Source organism: Gobius niger, assembly GCF_951799975.1.
Source record: "Gobius niger genome assembly, chromosome: 6".
NCBI lineage: Eukaryota > Metazoa > Chordata > Actinopteri > Gobiiformes > Gobiidae > Gobius > Gobius niger.
In genome coordinates this window covers 21,808,395-21,831,152 of record NC_136857.1, presented here as the reverse complement: position 1 = coordinate 21,831,152, position 22,758 = coordinate 21,808,395, and the positions used below count along the sequence as shown (strand labels likewise).

At 41.9% G+C, this 22,758-nt stretch overlaps 2 protein-coding genes across 3 annotated transcripts in view; both read left to right on the top strand.

Annotated features, from left to right (window-relative positions):
* The first annotated feature begins 1,458 nt into the window (after window positions 1-1,458).
* slc35a2 (solute carrier family 35 member 2) lies at window positions 1,459-13,836 on the top strand. 2 transcript variants are annotated; one of them, XM_079557633.1, is made up of 7 exons: window positions 1,459-1,718; window positions 4,865-5,047; window positions 5,324-5,475; window positions 6,466-6,588; window positions 10,059-10,333; window positions 10,502-10,849; window positions 13,612-13,836. In XM_079557633.1, the coding sequence occupies exons 1-7, from the start codon at window positions 1,661-1,663 to the stop codon at window positions 13,637-13,639; spliced, it is 1,167 nt and encodes a 388-aa protein (XP_079413759.1). In that variant the 5' UTR covers window positions 1,459-1,660; the 3' UTR covers window positions 13,640-13,836. The 2 variants fall into 2 exon arrangements, with proteins under 2 accessions (XP_079413759.1, XP_079413758.1); XM_079557632.1 differs by having other exon boundaries at window positions 1,459-1,724.
* Window positions 13,837-17,185: 3,349 nt separating this feature from the next.
* Window positions 17,186-22,758, top strand: part of slc6a8 (solute carrier family 6 member 8) — a 29,348-nt gene continuing 23,775 nt past the window's right edge. The window contains exon 1 of the mRNA XM_079557596.1: window positions 17,186-17,570. Coding sequence (XP_079413722.1) covers window positions 17,249-17,570 — 322 coding nt within the window. The 5' untranslated portion in view covers window positions 17,186-17,248. The remainder of the gene's footprint in view (window positions 17,571-22,758) is intronic.

The following is a 22,758-nucleotide window of genomic DNA, read 5'->3' as shown; positions in this document are numbered from 1 at the left end:
AAATGTAATTGGGGGAATGCGTTCCCCCAAACGGGGGATCAAATTAAGCACTGGGTTTGGTTGGTTATGACCGTCCTTAACACTCCCTTCAGGAGTGGCCAGAGTGTATAGGCCCCTGTAGCTTGTGTTTTGCATGTCTGACATTTGGGCAAAAAGAAGCTCCTGAGGATAGGGGCAAACTCCGGCAACCTAGTCCAGGTGACAATATTTCAAAATCTCTACAAACATAGTGTTGCTTTTTCTAGGAGATGCTGCTCTTGGAGTTGGAGTGGAAAGGCAGTTTTTCAGCCTTGTAATGAATAAAGTGCAGCATGGACTTTGGTTTGTATTTAGTTTTTTAATTTTGTATAGATTTTAAGTTGGCATTCTATTCAACATGGATTTGGATTTGGACATCCGGAAAGAGATAGTCTTGGTAATACACCACAGGTCAAACATTTTAGAGCACCCCAATTTGTCACAAATGTGCCCTCCACAATGACATAATACTGTTGGATTTTATTTTCCGGAATATGAATATATATATATATATATATATATATATATATATATATATATATATATATATATATATATATATATATATATATATATATATATATATATATATTGTACTGTTAATCACATAATGTTTCCCATATGCGAGTTTGCTGCCCCCTAGTGGACGGATTTAACTTTGGTTTTCTTTTTTGCGACAAGCAGTGCTGTTCAGGTGTCAGTGTCTCTTCGGCAGTTTTCAGCCTTGGGTATTTTAGTCCGTAAGTCTAATAATATTAATGCTACAATGTTTTACTTTAGAAAATGTAAATTGTTACAATATTTGTTGTTGATTAGCACAAGTGGTGGTGGTTACTGTGATAATTAGCCATTCAGAGCTGAGGTAAAAAAGAAAAAGAAAAAAAATCTCTAGTGTCACTGAAATGACTTAGTATTAAACAATATTTGGTCTTAGATTTTATAGATTCAATATCAGGGACTTGTATTCCTGACCTCTCAAATAGGCCACCACTGCTCTCTCAGTCTATGCTTGGGAGGTGTAGGACCTGGAAGACACATCAGTAGCATTCAAGTCTGGAGAATAATTATAACATTATACCTGCAGCAGCTTAAATAAAGGTTTGAATGAATGAAAAAAATCTTTCTCAGGTGAGGTGTCGATTTTTGACCAATCAGGTTCTTCTTCGTGATCAACCTGCTGAACAAGGAAGCGACTGTTAAAAGTCAGCAGAGAGGAGCCCGTAAAGAGGACCGCTCACTCTGACGGACGACACGTCACTATTTGGTTTATTTATTTCATCCTCTTGGAATTAAATGGCGTACATTTGAAATTACATGTGTACGTGAGCTACAAAATATACTTAATTGTGAAATATGTACGGTTTGTTTGTATTTTATCATCGTAATTGTTGTATACATTTTTAGTGGGAGTGGTACATCTTCGCTTTTTACTTCCTCTTCGTCCGCGTACGCCTTGGATTTGGTTTTGCAGCACCGACTGGCCCCAGATGTGAGACTTCTTCGTTCAAACGCGGCCCTCCCTTTTTACCAGCCGCTCATCCTGCCCTCGGTGCATCGGTACGGGGGCTTTCACACAGTCTGGGAGCCGTGAGGGAACCGGGCACCGGTCTCCGCGGAAAACAGCGGACAGTGGGACGCAGCCATGGCCGGAGGAAACCACACCAAGGCCGAGGAGGAGAGGGGAATGAGTCGGGCTCAGAGTGATGGTAAGACAAGAGATCTTTACAGTGTTTTCCCTCAGTTTTGAAACTCAATTATTGGCTCAATTGAGCTGTTGACGCACCGTGCGATTGGATAAACATTTCAAGCGAGTGTGGCTTAATTTACAACTTTTAGCATCGCGCTTGGTCGGCGCAACAACGGCTAGCACAACATGAGAGAAACGAGCCGAGGTTTTAATCTTACTCATCTTCGGGGTCTTTTTTCCACAATAAGTGATTGTTCTGGGGCTTTGAATCTTTGTTTGTAACAAAGGTTCGGTGATGATGTTAAAATGTAGATTAAAAGGTTTAAAAGTTGAGTCAATGCTAACTACGGTTGATGCCACGCTAGCGTCACTTGGCTTCCAGGGCAACTCTTTTGATTTGCATTACTTTCTAAAACAAGTGCAAACGAGGCTTTCTCATGCTCAGAGCCTGATGCCGTCTGTGACTCACTTGTATCTTAATAAAACCTGGGTTATTACCATTATGGTGCCATAAACTGGCTTTGATGATTGTTAGCCGAAGCTAACTCTTATCAGAAGTGTCATATGTGACAAATGTATTTGTTTCAGCCGACTGTGTACTATATTTGTTGACATGTTATTACAAGTAGCATTAGATTCGACATTCGTTATTGGTCCTTGTTTATTTGATGAAGCCTGTTTGCCTAATCACAAATTGACAAGTTTAACTGAATGTATTAGAAATGGATTTCTGCACAATGATAGTGTTATTATGCTGGAATAATCTTAGGTGTTGACGTGGACCTTTGTCACGGCGGAGAGCTGCCCTTTTCCATTTGCCAGGGTTATAATACTCGCATGTTGACATTCCACATCATTGAAAAGAGGCATGGCAAGTTTGTTTGCATCATCGCACAATTCATCTCGAGGGTAATCGCTTACAGAATAGACACATTGAGAGTGAGAACATAATACAGTAATACATGGTTTTGTAAAGGCTTTGCATCCAAGTTTGTAAAGGCATGGGTCATGAAATGCAAACTTTCATTTTACTCTACACGGTTACAATATGTTCATTCTATTTTTGTTTTTTTTTCTCATGGAAGTTTGCAAACAGGGTTAGGCATAATAAGGCCTAACTTCAGGCTAAATCCTTTCGGTCAGACTGTGCATGGAATAATGGATATGCTTTGGCATTGGTGGCTGTTTAAAAGAATGTAAGGCCTGCATAAACTACTACTACTAATACTACTTAAACCAGTTCTGCAGTCTCTTGAGAATTTGGGGCCATGTGAGAACACTTGGCCCCAAATGCTCTTTATGTGGCGCTCCTTCTGGTGGTTATTATCAGACCTTCAAGGCAATACCTTTACCTTTCGACCTAAACTCAGCCCACATTTTGTTTTGTTTGTGCATATGTTCATAACTCATAGGAGTTTTTCCCTTCAGAGTCCCACCCTTTAAAGTCCTGTTTGACCCGGATTAGCCTAACGCCCACATTATTCCATGATGCATTGATGCGCAACTTCAGAATAAACTGTTTTGCGTTTACATAAAAATGTCACCATAAGTTTCCTTTGTCATTCATAATCACTCACATGTGTAGCTAACCGATGCCACAAGTCCCTCCCTGTGGTATAGACTCAATTCTGCAAAGGAAGAATCCTACTAAAATTCACTGCATTAAAATGACAGTTTGTTCTGGTTATTCGGGACAGGTTTTGGCGCATTGGGTTTACTTGACACAGCTCCGGGGGAAGAAAACTGTTGGAGCCGGGGCATGAACCCACGATGTGCAGCCTTAGCCACCTGACTATCGGCTGCACATTCAGGATATTTTTTATACATTTTTTGGGGTTGCATTGTGTGCCATTGAGGATTACACTAGCACTCGATAATTTCCTTATGGTTTACAGATGTTTTAATCTTTTCTTCAGCCCAAATTAAGGTTTCATCCTGCAATTCCGATTAGGTGTTCAACTACTACACTGCGTTCCAAATTATTATGCAAATTGTATTTTTTACTCATGTAAGGTCTCAGGGCTCTTTGAATCACTGACATCAATCTCAGGTGCTTGGGGTGATTAGTTGTCAGTTAAGCCCAGTTAAGGGAAAAACTACTGAAAAAGGAGGTTCCACATTATTAAGCAGACCATTTTCAAGCAATATGGGAAAGAAAAAGGATCTCTCTGTTGAAAGCAGAGCACCTTGGTCAAGGTAAGGTAGAGGTCAGCAATGAGACTTTTTTGGGGCCAGAATCATGGGGAGAGAGCTGGTCGGCCCCTTTAGGCTCCCTGAGAGGTGTGAAAATGACCTCTGAAAAATATGTGGAGTTTCGGACTGACCACAATAACACCATTAGCCATACAAAATGTAATTGCATTTGAAACATTCTTTGCAAGGAAATGAGCCTATCAACAACAGCAGGATTGAGGCAAGCTCGATGAAGGATATTACTACCAGTCCTTTACTGACTGGTGGCAGGACAGTGATGCTGCTGCTACTTCCTTAAAGAAGGCAGCTAAAGTTTTCTTCTTAGGTGGGCTCTGTTCTTCTTGGCACATTTGTACAGCAGGACCTTCTTCTCAAAGGGCAGAGAGCTCAAAAATAAAATAAAAACGTGTGTGTTTTTATTAAATATATATATGAATGCTGTATATGAATCGATGTGACCGAACAACTCGATGTTTAAATCAAGTAATAAATGTTCCCAGCCCTAATAACCATTTAGATCAAGTTCTTAGATTGAAAAACTGTTTCAAGCTTAAAGCTTCTCTTGATTCAATTAATGATTCAACATCACAATTTGAATGGTTGTTAGAATTAGAATTAGAAATTAGAAACTGCAGTTATTTAGACGCCGCAATATTCTTTTTAAACACTCGTGTGTAAAACCGGCTTACCCTGCCTTCTGAACTGCATGACTTTTGGGCCGTAGACGGGACAGCACCGGGGGGAAGAGGGGAGAGTTTTCAGTATTTCAGTCTTCTCTCAAATGTGAATGCTCCTGGGTATTTTTAAATATGTCCAGTAAATTTTACCTCGATTTTTAACCCATAATATAATATTTTAGTTGAATCTATTTGAAATCTTGCCAGGCAAATTGCTGTGGACATTTTTTTCCAATATCGTACATACAACAAGCAAATTCACAAATCATTACCCTCTCGTCTGTTGCAGTGAACAGGAAGTTGAAGTACATCTCTCTGGCGGTGCTGGTGGTGCAGAATGCGTCTCTGATCCTCTCCATTCGCTTCGTGCGGACTCTCCCTGGAGACCGCTTCTACGCCACGTCTGCCGTCGTGATGGCCGAGGTGCTCAAGGTGCTCACCTGTCTGCTCATCATCCTGCTGCAGAAGAGACGTGAGTTCCACCACATTTACTACCAGATACAGGACTAAAACAAGGAACACCTACAATAGGCCTGATGAGCTCGAAATCAGAAGAAGACCTAAAAATCTGGTCAAAAAAACACATTTCATTTCAAGCTGTTTGTGCTTATACTCCAGACCAACACATCTGCATTTGATAATACATTTTATAACCGTAGAATTCCAACTAGTCTTGAATTGTGTTGTCTTTTCCCTATTTAAATGTATGTATAAATGTAAACAGTTCTGATTGTCCTTGGTCTTGCAGTGAACATGAAGGAGACGGCCCTGTTCCTTTTCGACAGTATCGTGGTGCAGTACAAAGACACTCTGAAGCTGGCTGTACCCTCGCTCATCTATACCCTTCAGAACAACCTGCAGTACATTGCCATCTCCAACCTGCCGGCTGCCACTTTCCAGGTACAGCAGGGCTGACCAAACCTTGTTTTCCTTAGAGGTCAAATGCAATCATGTTGTGTGTGTGAAGAAAGATCAATTACACACAGATGTACCGTATTTTCCGGACTCTAAGTCGCTCCGGAGTATAAGGCCAAAAGTTGCCTATTGAAGAAAAAAAACAACAGGCTGAGTAGGCATGTGGTATGCTAACGTAACACGTTGATGTTTAGCTACATGAAGCATAAACAACGAACTAAATAAGTGTGTGGTAAGTTAACGTCACATAAACAGTTCAGATAACTATAGCATAAAGAAAATATCAAACTCTCCATCTCACTACAAATCACTAAATCCATTGAAATCTTCATCCTCTGTGTCACTTCTGAACAATCTCCTTGGCAACTACCTGGGTACAAAGGCGTAACAAGCCTCTCCTGTGACAAGCCTCGCACGTTTTTCAAGCTCTCATTTGCGAACCTGTTCCTCTGGCTGTGGCCATCCAGCTTTTAGCCCGTAATTAACTTTTTTTGTTTTCTTTGTTGCGGTATGAGTAACCTGCTCTTTTCACTAGTCCCTCGCAAGTTTCTTGCTCACTCCAAACTTCCTTTCTGTTGCTCAATTAGCCTGCAGTGCCCTCTAGCGGCATGTGAAATTATAAATAAAAATAAATAAATAAAAATCACATATTAGTCGCTCCGGAGTGTAAGACGCACCCCCAGCCAAACAATGAAAAAAGTGTGACTTTTTGGCAGGAAAATACGCTACTGTTAACATTCATGAAATTGCGCTATTCAGGAGGAAATAGTGGATAGTAGTAGAAAGTAGATACTCCTTAACATTACAATCTCATGAACCGAACCCTTCGGAGAGGTTTTTCAAGTCCTGTCTTCTGATTGCGATTGTAACTGCAGCCACAATACTTGAAGAAGAAAATCCAAAATGTTCTGTCATATAATCCACCCTCTGTACTGTGCTGTCCTAGGGTTTCATAAACTGTCTCTCTGTTTCTAGGTGACGTACCAGTTGAAGATCCTGACCACGGCCTTGTTTTCAGTGCTGATGCTGAGAAAGTCTTTGTCCAGGGTCCAGTGGGTCTCTCTGTTGCTGCTCTTCGCTGGAGTCGCTATTGTTCAGGTCGGTTCTTCACCAGAAATGTACATATTGAGGGCCGAGGAAAATTCTCCGGGTAAAGATTTGCTGCAGATGTTTCTGATGTTTCGGGAGATATTAAGGATCAACTATTCAATATCAATACATTCTTCATTATGTGATCCCCTTTATTAAAACACTGTGTTTATGTGGCTCTCAAAGGCTTACGGCTATTCACCTTATTCCGGAAGTTCGTGTGGGCGCCGCCATGTATTCTGCCTGCACCTTCACTCCTATTAGTTAATATAGGACTGGAGAAGGCAAGATCAAATCAGTTGCTACAAAACCGTTTTCGGGCCGCGCAGAGAAGCGGTGCAGTGTTGACTTTTTGGTGCAAATGAACATTGTACATTTTGCACAAATCAATCTACTCAACATCAGATTTCAGCAGCGATCATTTTCCCTCGTTTTCCGGGTTTCGCGCTCTACCAGAAGTGTCGATACAATGAAGTGCCAAACCGTGGCAAAAAGAGACAAAAGTGGGCGGGGCGGAATAAGGTGAATAAGCTCTTCAAATACATGAACATTTTGTTTTAATAGCTTCCAAAGATTACCGTAGTAGTAGTTAACTCTGTTCCAGGTTTTGTTTCATGTGGATAAACACCAGTTGTGGGAAATGTGTGCCTCAGAGTTGTGAAAGAAGGCTGTTGGCTAATCTAAAGTCAATCAAAGCAGATTTCTCCGCAAATACAAGCAGATTTCTGTGCAACAGAAAGTGGTAGAGACTTCCCGTTGTTTGCATTGGAAAAAAAGTCAGAACATTAAAATGAGTCCTCCCACAACAACAAAGTGCAATTAAGATTTTATTCACAAGGTTCAATTGTGGAGTAAAGCTGAGCGAGACTATGTGTGTGGGCTCCATCTCCGATGAGTCCTGCTCAATAGTTTCAAACAAACTGAGATGACGAGACTTTGCTTGGTATATCAGTGTTTCCCATACATAGGCTAATGTGTGACGCACCACCACAGAATCAATACCGGACGCCGTTTTTAGTTATAGAATCTGCTGATTTTCGTCATTCAAATGCGCTCCCTCTGAAGTACCTGCTAAACAGTTTACAGTCTAGAAGAATCATACACAGGATTAGACATTTTTTTATATGGAATAAAAATCTGCCAAAAATATTGGCCCTGCATATCGGCATTGGTCAATAAAAATCCCCCCAAATTTGGCATTGGCCTTAGAAAAACCCAGATTGGTCGACCTCTACATCAAAACTAGGTTTTTTATGACCAAAGAGTACACTGCGTTCCAAATTATTATGCAAATTGTATTTTTGTGTCAAAAAGGTGAAAAAATAAAAAATAATTCATGAAACTCATGGATGGTATCGTGTTTCAGGGCTCTTTGAATCACTGACATTAATCTCAGAGACCTGGGATGATTAGTTTTCAGGTTAAGCCCAGTTAAGGGAAAAACTACTGAAAAGGGATGTTCCACTTTATTATGCAGATCATCATTTCCAAGCGATATGGGAAAGAAAAAGGGTCTCTCTGCTGCTAAAAAGCGTGAAATAGTTGAATGCCTTGGTCTAGGTATGAAAACCTTTGATATTTCATGAGAGATTAAGCATAATCATCATATTGATAAGAGATTTGTGGATGATTTAGAGCACACTCGGGTTTGTGCAGATAAAGGCACAATATGAACGGTTTCTGCCAGAAAAACTCATCAGATTAAGAGAACAGATGCTACAAAGCAGAAGACAGGTATTTGAAGCTGCTGGTGCCTCTGGAGTCTCCCGAACATCAAGGTGTAGGACCCTCCAGAGGCTGCAGTTGTGCATAAACCTTCTATCCGGGCCTCCCCTAAACTGTTCATTGAAGCTCATGAACAGAAACGGCTGCAGTGGCTCACACTCATTTTCAAACAGTCTTGTTCACTGATGTGCGCTGTGTAACCATGGATGGTCAAATCAATGGAGTAGTGGCTGTGACGTCCGTAAGGAAGGGGCGGAGTCATGTTTTGGGCCAGAAGGCAAGGCAAGGCAACTTTATTTATACCGCGCATTTCGTACACAAGGCAACTCAATGCGCCTAGCATGGTGGGAGAGCTGGTTGGCCCCTTTTAGGCTCCCTGAAGACCACTGTCTTCTATGCTACAAAAAGAAGAGCCGTGCTTTCCCTAACAAGATCATCTTCATACATGACAATGCACCCTGTCCTGCTGTAAAGAAAACCTCTTTATCATTGGCTGCTATGAGCATAAAAGGAGAGAAACTCATGATGTGGACCCCCTCCTCCCCTGACTTCAACCCTACTGAGAACCTTTGGAGCCTCAACAAAAAAAACGTCTATGAGGGTGGGAGGCAGTTTTCATCCAAACAGCAGCTCTGGGAGGCTATTCTAACATCCTGAAAAGAAATCCAAGCAGAAACTCTCCAAAAATTCACAAGTTTAATGGATTTAAGAATTTTGAAGCTGCTATCACACAAGGGCTCCTTTGGTAAAATATAACTTGACCTGTTAATATTTTTTTGATTGAAATAGTTTTTGATTTCAGTAAATATGACCTCCTAATGTTACAAATTCAACAAATGACCATTTTCAGTTAATTACAAGCTTTAAAATGTATTGAAACGATGAGTTGCATAATAATGCATCACTGGGAGGTTTTTTCAACCACATTTAAATGATCCTCTACCAGTTAAAGACTTGAAAATGATGCTGACTCTCATTTGAGTTGACGTAGCCGAGATGTTCCATTCAGCACCATTCATAGTATTGGTCCCGAGTGGTCTGTGAAAATGAACATGGCTCCTCAATCTCCTCTTACAAAGCCTGTTCCTTTTAAAAGGGCAAACGGTGGGCGGAGTCTCATCAGAGCTCCAGAGCTTGATTTACAGGTTCTGGAGCCAGGCTTTTAAGAAGTGCTAGGGATGTCTGAAGTCCCATTAGAATCCAGTCTACCAAGTGTCTTTTGGAGTCGCCCCTGGCCACCAGGGGGTGGCACTGCAGCAATGTCAGCTCCCCCATGAGGACCAAAGAGAAGCTCGATCCCGACCCATTGACCTTTAACGTTTTATGGCTGTGCAGAATTGCAATGTGCAATTTCACTATTTTAAATAATTGTAGCGATTTGAACAAAAACAGCCAACCATATATCATAAACCTTGTTTATAATCGTCCGTCAACTTGTCCCATATGCGTTGAACGTACCTTGCAGCCAATCGGTGAGCTTGCTAGCTCTGTGATTGGTTGATCCATACATAACACAAAGAAACTGACAACTAACACCTTCAATCTCCCCCTTTCGAGTTTTTTATTATTATTTTATTGTTAGCGCTTATGTTTTAGTTGCACAGAAGTTTGCGCGATTTTGCCAGAAATTCTCAGGAAGATGGCCTTACGGTGGGCGGGTCGTGCCACTCACTAGAAACCAGGTTTTACACTGTCTTTTTATTCCTGATTATGCCTGTCTATAATGTGCACCCCTTTTGTCTTTGCCCCCTCAGGTGCAGCAGGAGGGAAATAAAGAGTCCACATTGACAGACGGCTCCTCTCAGAACTACACAGTGGGACTGGTGGCTGTGGTGATCAGCTGCCTCTCGTCAGGTTTTGCCGGAGTCTATTTTGAAAAGATCCTGAAGGGCAGCTCGGCGTCCGTGTGGATGCGGAACGTTCAGCTCGGACTGTTCGGCATGGCTCTGGGACTGCTGGGAATGTGGTGGAACGACGGGGCCGCCATCTCCGAAAAAGGCTTCTTCTTCGGATACACCTCCATGGTCTGGTAAGTCTTGGCATGAGCCACTGGAGTGTGAAAGCATGACACAATAGATATATCTATTTTGTTTTGTAAGGCTAATAGACAGAATAAATGTAAATGGGTTTCTCTCATCTTAATATGTCGATATGCACAATTATCTTTACACTAAGGTTTGACATGTTACATCCTCAGGTGTGTGATCTTCAACCAGGCGTTTGGAGGCCTCCTGGTGGCCGTGGTGGTGAAGTACGCCGATAATATCTTGAAAGGCTTCGCCACGTCCTTCTCCATCATCGTCTCCACCGTGGCGTCCATTTACCTGTTCGGCTTCCACGTGGACCTGATGTTTACGGCGGGTGCGGGATTGGTCATTGGTGCCGTTTACATGTACAGTCTGCCAAAACCTGCCAGCATGCCTGGTGGCGAGGGACGCGGGGCAAGTGGAGTCACACGAAGTGAAGATGGCAGTAAAATTGGACTGTCCAATAACGGTGGAAGTCTGACGGAGGAGAATGGCGAAATGGACTCGTTTCTCCCAAAGTCAGTTCTCGTAAAGTGAAATTCAAACTTAAACAGGCTTTTCTATCAGTTTGCACTCACACTTGTCTCTTGACCAATCACTGCGCTCCGTTTAGTCACATGATCTTATATCAGAGAAATATTTACTGAGTCCTAATTGAGAAGATGACAGTCAAACGTCTTTTAGATGAAACTCATCAAATCAATGGTAAAAATGTAAAGATCATGTGACCAAATGAGACTCTCTGATTGGTTTGTCCTTTCTTTTGCTGTTCTCTCAGTTAAAATCAGAGCTGGGACTCTAACATTGCTTTAATTCTGGACTAAAGACAAACTGATTCTGCACGACTCTCATTCACAAAAACAGACCGGAGTGAAACTGGATAGACTTTCAACCAACCTGTTGTTCCAAGCAAAGCTTGATCTAAACCCATTCCCCAAATTGTACATTTACTGTGAGGTGGCAGTGCTAAGCATCAGCCACTGTTGGCTATCCAGTTTCACTTCAGCAGTTTCATGGAGTCACAGAGATGGAGGAATGTTTGGATGTGTTTTTGTGAGTCAGACTCTTGTCTAACCAAACAGCTTCGACTATCTCCACACAGGGACGAGCTCAGGTGTAACCACAGATTTAAAAAAACGTACGTACATCTCATCCACAAAGACAAGGCGTATTGGGCCTGGAGAATTTGTACCTTGCTAATCAGACGCAGCGCGTTGGATGAACTTGGAAGGTACATATTTTCTGAAAAGTCTGTGTATTTCCGGAAAACCTCTTTGAAACAGCTGTTCGTCTCAGTGTGGATATAGCCGTCAGTAAGTTTGCTTTTGTCCGCTTGATTTTTGCTAATATTTAAGCACAAAGTGGAGCAAAAAATGGGACTGGAAAACCGAGGGACTTTGCGTTCTGCCTCTTTGCCTTAAACTTTCTTTTGCCGATGGAATGAATGAATGCCTTATGCTGAATATCAATGATTGGGTGATAAGTTACGGGGATTTGGAGTCTGTCTGCAGCAGATACAAGGGTTACTCTTCATAATCGGATACACTAGAAAGCTTTTTTAAATGCAAGTTGTGTCATTATTTTTTGTGATCTTGAAGAATTATTAATAACAAGATGTAAAATGTTCTTCTCTTAAGGTTGGACCTAATTCTAACCAGAATCCTTTCCTTAAAACAGTTTTGAAGTTTATTTATGATTCTGTGTGAATCATGTTTCTGCTGCAGCAGTGTAGGTGCCTTCCTTTGAGCCATATTCAGTTTGTACAAAACTCTACGTTTCACTTTAAGTAATGGTGGGAAACATTTTGGCGGGGAAGCTCTGGTCACATGACGCAGGGCGGAGGTTTGTGCTCATTGATTGGAGCACACTTTTTATTAAAATGAAGACTGCTGAAGTTTACGAATGTGTCACTTTGGGAGAGAACCTGAGATGATCTTTTTTGATAGTTAAGTTTAATTGGGTAAAAATCTAATATTTATTATTTTAGTAAAGTTAAAAGTTATTTTGTTATTGTATATTTAGAAAATTCCCCTGGAAACATCAACAAAACACACTTTAATACCTGGCCACTGGTTCACTGGCACAGCAGGTTTTGATCAGTCAAATATCACATAGTGATAATTGAAGTTTTCTTCCAAAGTGACGTTTATATTTTGTATAATTCTTTTGTTTGTTTGAATCAAACTGTAAAAAGATTAAAATATTGATTTTTGTGTAAAATATATATAAATATTATATATGAATAAGTGAGTTAAGTGATATTTAATTAAGGGAAGGAATTGTTGAAGGAATAAAAGTGGCTCCAGATTCTGCAACAAGAGGCCAAACTCCGCTCTGTTTTAGTAGGTCTGTGTCGTAGTACACTGTGTGTACTTTTTGACCAAAATGTGGTGCAAGCTAATATTTACCCTGGTACTTCTGTCGAAATGTGTCACCTGCCACATGTTGTACCTGGGAGTGGCTGTGTGTCTTACATTGTGCAATGACATTCAAACCACCCAGTGCACCACTGTGGCCACATAAACTGTGAAGGGTAATGAATCTATGACCCATTCACCTATCAGTCTCTCGAGCGCCTCCTGTTGTTGGATCAGAATGTCACTTGTTTTTACAGTGCCCTCCACTAAATATGCCATGTTGGAAAATCTTTGTTTACAGTATTTCTGCAACCAGGTTCAGTTACCACTGATCAAAGTAACCCAATTACTGCAGCACACACATTTAACTTGTTCTTCATATAAAACCTGAAACACTGTTTTTACAAACTTCTCGAATGTTGATGGCAATATTAGTGGTGGGCTCTGTATGTCATTTGCCTGTAATGGTGACATTTTTTTAGGGCGGGGTCTGTTTGATGTTTGCACTTCTTGTTGATTGTGTACATACTTTTTTTTTGATAAATTTTTTATAAAAACGTCTGACGATTCCCTCAATCTCAGTTTGTCTTGTCCTCTCTTCCTTCTTCCACCTTCCTTCTCTGTTAGATCATTAATTGTGGACTTATCCCACCACCGCATGCCTTACATTTACAGTAATAACATGCTCAGACTAACATTATGTAGCTGTTAATTCCGAGGGTCTCCAACCATAAATATCAATCACAGCATGTTGTGATGATAAACATACAAACGTAATAGTTATGAGTGGTAGGTCTCAGAGGAACATGGTTGGATTCCTGCTTCTTGCCCTGAAAACTTTAAAAATCTGTCCCAGTTTGGTCCTAGTTTAGTCCTGGTTTGGTCCTAGTTTAGTCCTGCTGACTTTGTGTATTCTCTTTCAGGCTCGCTGGGAAACAGAAAGGAAACTGAACAAGACAAAGCTAGAACAAAATCACTCCAAAGTTCCCTTGATGGACATTTCCCAGTAGCACCGATGAGCTGCACTCATCTACCGGTACTTATGACTCCAGAAGTGCTGGGTACTGTAGTTTGGGTAAAAAGTACCTTTATTATAAATCTTTACAGCATTTAAGAATTTGTTTCTATTCATGTTTTTAAGAGGAAGTTAACTAAAATATCTTGTTCTCGGACATATCGCCAAAACTATTTTGAAAGACTTTTTTTGTGAAACTATTATTTTTGTTTACATGTGGTGATCGTGTTAAAACACTCCTTTTATCCTTTTGGTGCCACCTTTACCTCAGATATCCACAATACTTCAACACCAAAACACTAATTGCAACATGCAAAGGAAGTCTTGCCGCTGTTGAGCGTTTTAGATACAAACCTCCACAGGGTTTTTAGGATCTTCTCATTTCAATGTAACCAGTCCGTTTACAGTATGTATACACTATAGTATTGTAGTGTTATATTTCTTCTATTTAAAATCCTGTATTGTTCATTTCAGAATTTTTACCTTTCAATCTTTGTACAAAAGAAAAGAAAAAAGTGCCTTAAAATATTGTGTAAAATGACTCAATAAATTGTAAATTATATATTATACGTGTGTAGACAAATGAGTGAATCTTGAGTTGGCCTATTTTTCCATTACTCTTGTTTTCGAGACTCACTCACTCACTTGATCCACTTGGGGGCGCTGTATGATTGTCTAATCAGCACCATTTCCATTATCCTCCTGACTACCAGGAAAAAACAAATGGTGTCCAATCACTTTGTTTTTCAAATCCCCCAATCTTTGTAAGGTGATTAGAATCTGAACTGTGAAACTGAACCATGATGGCAAAGTTAGTCACAAGGAAATGCCTAACATTAGAACATCACTTTTGTTTTGCTTTGTTGCAATGATACTTCAAAAAGTAGTTCCTCTTCTAGTTCACAGATTTTGCTCTTGCATCTTAATCTGCGACACCTTGATGCGTGTATAGTTCACCATCTCTGGAAGATGATGGTATAATGTGCTTGCATTGATGGCCACCAGTTACCAAAGCCCCAGCCCTTCACATTCAGTTCTAGAAATGTCCTCTAGTAGTAGTCAGGAGGATATGTGTATCTGTAGTCCCTGGGCAGAGGCAGAGACAGCAGGTTTATACAATTGACAATGAGCATTCTCACTTAAGAGTCCATTAAAGTATAAAATACAGCTACGGCCAATGCTTTAGCAATGTATTTAAGATAGAAGATTTTCTAATCAAGACATGGTTTAATCAGAGACTCATAGCTCCTATTTTGGTAAGAGGAGGCAACACAAACCACTGCCTAGGGGGGTGCTAATAACAGTACATTTTTAAGTTTTGTTTGATAGTATGCAGAATACATTTTGGCATATTCTGAACTTAGAAGGATAAAAACAAATAAAGATTGTTTTCACCCACAGCAACATTTTATTTTATTCATTCATTCATTCATCATACCAGGAGTGCATTCCTATCCTATAGGCTATTTCTTGAGCTAAATGCTCTTGGATTTAATGTGTTCAAAGACAAAAAAAGGCCATTATCATACCATTTCTATCTTGCCACTCCTGGGGCGACAGTAGTGCAGATGGTAGAGCGGGTTGTCTCATGGTAGGAAGGTTGTGGGTTCAAATCCCGCCTACTGAAGGTGTACACTGTCGTTGTGTTCTTCAGTTCTCCAGTGTCTGCGTGGTGTGTGAATGGGTGGGCTGATCCTTGCTGTAAAGTGCTTTGAGTGCCTAATGTAGGTGGAAATGCGCTATATAAGTTGAGACCAACTTCTTGATCTATTTGACTTTCACTTAATTTCCCATTGACAGATCATACATGCAATCAATAAAGAAGATAGCGCCACTCTCTAACTCTGGCGCCCCCTCGTGGAGCCAGATGTTCCCTGCACGTATCCCGTCTGCACATATCTGACCTCCACAGCACCGTCCTTCAAAGGACTGCATTCCTCTCCTCTAATCGGCACACACACACACACACACACACACACACACACACACACACACTTCTGTTGCTGCAGAAACGCGTGCGTGACTTCGCGCTCGTGTGATGGTGGGGGAGGGTGCGCGAAGGGGGGTCTTCCCTGTGACGTAGTCGCACGAGGAAAATCACTGAGATCGTGAGGTTCCTTTAAGTAAATAAATATATAAAAAATGCAGCGAGATCCCGGTGACGTGCGCGGCTCGTACTCCGTTTGAAACCGCGGAGAGGCACCGGGAGCTGCATTAGCGGTAAAAGCAAAGCAAACCGAGAGGGCGGGGTCTGGGCCGTTACGTCACCAGGCACGTTTATAAAGGCTCTGCACGTATCACCGGGCCAGACAGACAGACCTACGGACCGCTAGACAAACGGACTGACGTAGCGACGCTTTAAATACATCCGCGTGACTGAGACAGAGCACCGACCCGACTCAGCATCACCCCCCCGGCCTCGCTTTCTCATTTTCCGCCGTGATACGGAGGGAGTTTGGGTCTCCTCTGGACCTCCAGCTCCGCGGCGCCTGAAGCCCACCGCAGCCGGCTCCGCGCCTCCGACCCCCGCAGGATTCCGATGAGCAGGCCGCTGAGGACCACTCCTCCGTGAAGTCCCATGCGATTCTTCAGACTCACATTCAAGTGTTTCGTGGATTGTTTTTGAAGGTCGCCCTGCGTATTTTGGCGTTAATTTTTTACGTTTTTTTGATTTTTCCTATTTTTTTTCTCCCTAACCCCATTCATTTGCACCACAAACTGCCATTCTGATCGTTTTTTTTTCTAAGTGATCGAAGCCACGCTGCTCGTCCGTGAGGAACAAGTGACGGAGGAGACGGGACTTTCAGCCAGAGTGAATTTCCTCCGACTCCCAGCAGCTGCCTTTGCACGGACCGCGCTCCAGAGCCGCAGCAGCGGGGAGAGGGGAGCTCATTAGCGGTGACAGGTGAGCGCTGCCCCCGCGGTGACACACGGGACACTCGGCTCTTAAATCTGCGGCACCAGGGGCGAGGATTAACGGGACGGAAATACGAGCGGGTATGAGCCGTTATTAGTGACTTGTAACGGGATTTCTGACCCAGCAGCAAAATTTGGACCTGCCTCAAAGCGCGTTTCTCATTCAGACTTTAAGATTTTAATCGTTTTTTTTATTCGACTAATTCGATTCGATTAATTACTGACTCGTTTAACGCTTTGAATCGGATTTTGTCACGAGACTGCTGCTGAAGTGACTGGATTTTTTAAAATACACTCAGTCTCAAGTGCTGAAACTGCTTCTAAATTCACAATTTTTAAAGCAAATTAACTAACCAACTCTTTCAAAGACTTTCATTGCCAAAATCTGAAGTTTAGGGTCCTTTTGAACTGACACTATTTTTAAAAAAGTTTAACTATTTTGCCAACTTGAACTGCAGATTGCATCAAATCAGAAGTGGCACTGGACTCTTCAAACCTCAAATCTTCTAAAATCTTGGGTTGGACTTGAGAAATTCTTGCCCCAAAGAAATTTAAATCTCGCTGTTCGTGAGAAGCCACCTGTGTGAAAGATTCAAGCCGATTTGTAGCGTCAAAGTCCTCTGTGAGGGATGGAGAAGACAGAGAAACAGTCCCTCCCTGCCTCCTCGTCCTTGACCCTTTTGGACGAATCCAAAATGTCCCATTACGTGACGAACGGCGGGGGCAACCATCTCTACCCCTCTGCACCGATGGGTAATGGCTCACTCGTGGCCACTGTGGCGGCCTGTCCTGAGAAGAAAGGGGTCGTGGTCACAGGGGCGAGTCCAGGTGCGTATCAAGAGCGGGAAACCTGGACCCGGCAGATGGACTTCATCATGAGCTGCGTGGGGTTCGCCGTGGGCCTCGGGAATGTCTGGAGGTTTCCATACCTTTGCTACAAGAACGGAGGAGGTAAGCAGTAAATTCACCCTTCACGAATATCAAGTTCCATCAACCTGTTACTTACTGTCCCCCCGATCAGGGAGCTTGGGTTAGGTTTAGGGTCAGGAAAGGCAAATGGGATCTTACACATTGTTTTAGAAACCAGAAGATCTTGGCTTTCAAATGAGGCATCACTCTATAGGCTGAAACCTCTCCTGTCAATACACTTTGAGATGTGCATAATTGCTAACCCTAAACCTAACCCTAAGCTGGCAGATAACAGGTTAATGAATCGCCAAAAAGCAAGATAATGGTATTGTCTTTTGGTCTGAAGTTGAACCACTTCAAGTCCAGATTTGAGTCTCCTGAAAACTAGGGCTGAACGATAGGGACAACATTTCATATCTTGATATTTATGCCAGGTATCTCGATATCGATACAATACGATATAACTACGGGTTCGGTGAAAACGAAGCATTTTTTAGAAAAATATAAACATCATAATACAAATGAGTGCAGTATAATCGACGAAAATCTATGTCGTTTATATCTTGCTTTTTCGATATTAAAGCAGAACTAAGTAACGTCTTTACCTTAATAAATCCTTTTCGTAGTCCCTGTGGGGGTAGTACAAGTGTTTATGGGATGATTGGAGGGTCTTTCATCTCCCCCTGGTGTCTCTGGAGAGAAAACCATGTTTGCAACTTGACCGCCACCGGTCCGGAGAAAGCAATACACACTAATGGAATCACGAAGAAGAAGCTAACATGCTAACGGGCAAAGCTAACTGCGGGCTAACGTCACTTTAAACAGTATTTACAGCCAAGTTTGAGTGAAAAAAAAATATTTCCATTGTATAATTGGATGCACAGTAACCCTCTCTCCCTTCGCCTTTCCTGTCAGCGTAGTATTTGCTCTCCAAGACAATTAATAAGTTAAAAAATCGTAACTTGCTGCTACACCTGCAGTTGCGCTTATGGCCTCTAGGGGGAAGAGTTACTTAGTACTGCTTTAATATCTTGAATGTTGAATGGAACTACTGAAAACATACTGCTTTTATTTTTGTTAAATATGGGAGACTCTTATGAGCCCCAATTGTCTAGATTTCTTCCATATATACAAGGAAATAGCAAACAACAAATGACTAATTAATTTGTGCGGGTTCGTTTTACTGATCAGAAAGGGACTGTTTAAAGATCTTTACTCCAGACGTATGATATCAGTCAGTCAGATCAGGACGTCTCCATATTTTCAGCAGTAATCTGTGGGAAACACTGCAGTTTGAATTTAACTGGCATCGCTTCTATATAATCCCTCAATCTTCTTCCCTCTTCCTTTCCTGCTATCCTACTTTATCCTCCCACATCTACATCAGGTCCATAATCTGGGCCCTGATTGATTCTTTTATTAAAACCGGTTAAAGGTCTAGGTTTTGGCACTGTTTTTGGATGTGTCCGCACATAAAAAAAGGTTACCTGGAGATTTCTCTGTTGGGTATGCGAAGCAGGGAGGCATTAACAAGATAGAAGAGACATCCTCAATGGGAACAAACAGAAAGAGACATAAGAGACATCTGGGACAAAGACCAAGGAGACATGATTCACCTGGAAAGGTCCAGTTCTCACCCAGATCTAGTTTAGACTGGACTCAGGACTGGACTCCGAAGGGCACGAATGTAGAGTAAGGAGACAGGAGTAATAAAGGCACCTCTAACTCTCCTTCTCATCTCTCCTTAATATTACCCGGTGAAAAGCCCTTGATTGCTCTTGGAGAAAGTTATTGAAACCACATGCCTCTCTATTGTACTGCATTAAACATTATCCACTTTTTCTGCCCTACCTTTCTAGTCTCCTTCTGTCCCCTCTTTTCTTTCACCTCCCACTCAGCTCTCTCTCTCTCTCTTTCCTTTCACGCTCTCTCCCTCTCTGATCGTCTCATTTGTCTCCTAAAAATAGTAGTGTCTTCTGTGTTCTGATGCAGTTTTTAGAGGTGACTCCTCTTTGTCCTCTCATTCATCCAAACCTCAGGAGACTCCTCTGAGTGCACACAGATCCGTCATCACAGCTCTCCATATTAAGTTTATTTGGGCTTTTTTCAAATTCCGTTGCTTATAACCTAAGATAATGTACGCAGGCCTGAGAACAACACAAAGGTGTTTGGAGATGCAAACAAATAACATCAGCTTATCTACCGTGTGGGATCTTGAATCCTCACACTGCTCTATAGGTAACACTTTAGGTTACAGCCCGCGAGTTCCATGTGTAGGAACAAAAGAGTAATTACACATGTAAGTATAGTTAATTACACATTAAAGGGCAAGGTTTAAAGGAACAGGCCGCCGTTTTTACTCACTGAGATAAGTTCTTACTTAAGCTTAGACGAGTTGATACTACAAGGTGTAACAAGGGGTAAAAGTGTAACAAAGGTGTATGCAAAGTTGCAGGTGTTTTGGCCATTATATAGATGTGCCAGCTTTATAAAGGGCAGACTAGTTTCATAAATTTGAGAAAATGCACAACTAATGCACAAATATCACTGTTTTTGTTCGTTTTGTCAGACACTAAGGTTAGAGATGTTAAAGATCTTTTACCTTTACATGTTTCAGCCGCCATCTGCAGGCCGTCATCAGAAGTATCACCGGCGTGCGGTGACGTGTCACTTATCAGCTGTTCTTACTTCCGAGGCGTGACCAGTCTGACGGTCCCAACAGGTCCGACAGACTGGTCACGCCCCCTGCCGCCCGGTGGATTCAGGGCGACAGGGGGCGTAATCATTGGAGGAGGGTGTCCCAGGTGTGGGACAGGAGAAACGCTCCTTCGTCACGGTTGATGGTGTCGGTGCTCCGTTTCCTGTCCCATCAACCGTGACGAAGGAGCGTTTCTCCTGTCCCACACCTGGGACACCCTCCTCCAATGATTACGCCCCCTGTCGCCCTGAATCCACCGGGCGGCAGGGGGCGTGACCAGTCTGTCGGACCTGTTGGGACCGTCAGACTGGTCACGCCTCGGAAGTAAGAACAGCTGATAAGTGACACGTCACCGCACGCCGGTGATACTTCTGATGACGGCCTGCAGATGGCGGCTGAAACATGTAAAGGTAAAAGATCTTTAACATCTCTAACCTTAGTGTCTGACAAAACGAACAAAAACAGTGATACTAGAACACAAGTAGACACAATGAACGTTACGAAGTTTATAATGCACAAATATGTGTAACACCTAATGTGTAGCTACACATGAGCGCAGGCTGTAATCTAAACTGTTGCCACTTTTTACACCTCTGACCCTGAGCTCATCCTTTACGGCTCTTCACGGGTTAAAGTTGACCCTTAACATGTGCCATGACTGTATTCAAGGAAACCGCTGATTTTTGTCGTTGTTTTAGTTTATTTTTAACTTAATAAAATGGAAAAAATACGCACATAAACTAATACAAAACAATTACAGTTGTTGACCAATTAATAAATGAGCCAGAATCCAATGTTCATAAAGGAGAAGGACGTCGCAGATCTTATTTAATCATGTACCAATTCTGTGTCATGCATTGTTTTTCTTTTACTTTGTGACAAAGAAGCCCAAGAACAAGTCCACTGCTGAACACTATAGTGTCTGCCTCGTGTCTGTTCTGTCAGTTAAAATGAACTGCCTCCTTATTGATCCCGGCTGGGGTTAACACTTTTATTGGTCAGGTGATCAGTGAGGCGCAGAGCAACCCAGTTCTTTCATTAGCCACCAATAAATTAATTCAGATGATTCAACATAATTCTGGGATTAATACAGAAATGTGAAAGGTTTTGCCTCTGGGGCACCGCTCAGCAAGTGGCAAATTAGTCATCCATTTCTTTCCTCATATTGTTCAAACTTGTTATTGGTTTGATTTCTTTTTTTATAATAATGATTTTAAACATGTCTATATTTCACTGTCATGGTTTATAAGAATGACAATAAAAGCAATGCTGTTACTGACTGTTTAGGGAAAAAAAAACCTTGTTGATGCTTGATACCTGTATTGTCCAAACAATTTAAATCCCAAGTGGATAAAAATTCAGTTATTTTCATTGGGCTGGCGTCCAGGGACCCTTCACCAGATCTTAAGCCAAGTCTGGTCTGGCATGGTCTGGAGTGACATGATGGAGAATTGGCCCATAATGCATGTTTTAGGTCTATCTGGGAAAAGTGGAACAGAAGACCTGCATTGTAGTGTTGCTCAACCATGCATGGCTGGAATTACAATAAGTGTAAGAAAGTCCTGTTCTGTGACAGCTGTGGACTTTAGAACTGGATAAATAAAGAGCACAAACTAGATCCCAAAGGCGTTGGTCTCTTCAACATTTAGTTTACACAAGAGAAGCTATGAGCCTGACTGCCCTCTGAATCACCAAACTATTTCCTCTATACATTGGTCGGGATGAAGACCAAAGAGTAGATTTATGGCTGCTCTGGACACAAATTTAGTTGGTCTGAGGATGCTGACGGATAATGGAAGAGATTTACCTGAAGGAGACCAAGGAAGATGGTACACCTGAATCAGATCCGGTTAAACGGATGAAATACACAGAGAAAAGGAGAAGCACGCCGCTTCCTGTTTCCTGTCTGGAGTCAGAGGTTAGAAGTATGACACGTGTGTGAGATTAACATACAGTGGCTCTAATCTGAATAATCCACTCCATGCATTTTGCTGCTCCTCGCTGTGTCTGCTGTCACTCAAATCGCCACTGCACGGTCTCGCAATAGACCATGCACCGACTCAAACCTTCAATCTGTCAGTTCAGGGGTAAAAGCTTATGGAAACTGTACCAAGTCTAAATCGGGAATAATTACTTACTCTCTTGACTCTGAGTTACTATGAGAGCTGCTACTTCTAATGTTTTCTTACGGAAGCACCTTAATGTAGCTCTGTGAGTTGTGCATTGTTTCATTTACGCATGTTTGAGTAATCAAACGCTTTCTCACCTGCTGAAGTCATGAGGTGGTGCCTCCTCCTCGGGAAGTGTTCCTATGTTTTTAAAGTCCAGGCATCGTCACCTGACTGATTAATCTCTATAATCACTAGAAAGTAGGTATTGTTAGGAACTAGCAGATATTGTTCTTAGCTCTATTTAAACCCCAAGTTTTCCGGTGAGCCCAAAAAACAAAATTCCTACTCATTCACAGTTTTGTTTTCACACAATGCATTTTCTCTTACAGAGAAAAGTAATAAATTGTGTTGTTAAGAAGTC

Coding starts and splice junctions, on each gene's coding strand:
- slc35a2 (XM_079557632.1), top strand. CDS start 1,661: ATGGCCGGAGGAAACCACACCAAGGCCGAGGAGGAGAGGGGAATGAGT. Junction 5,476..6,465: donor TGCCGGCTGCCACTTTCCAG/GTACAGCAGGGC, acceptor CTCTGTTTCTAG/GTGACGTACCAGTTGAAGAT. Junction 6,589..10,058: donor CTGGAGTCGCTATTGTTCAG/GTCGGTTCTTCA, acceptor TTGCCCCCTCAG/GTGCAGCAGGAGGGAAATAA.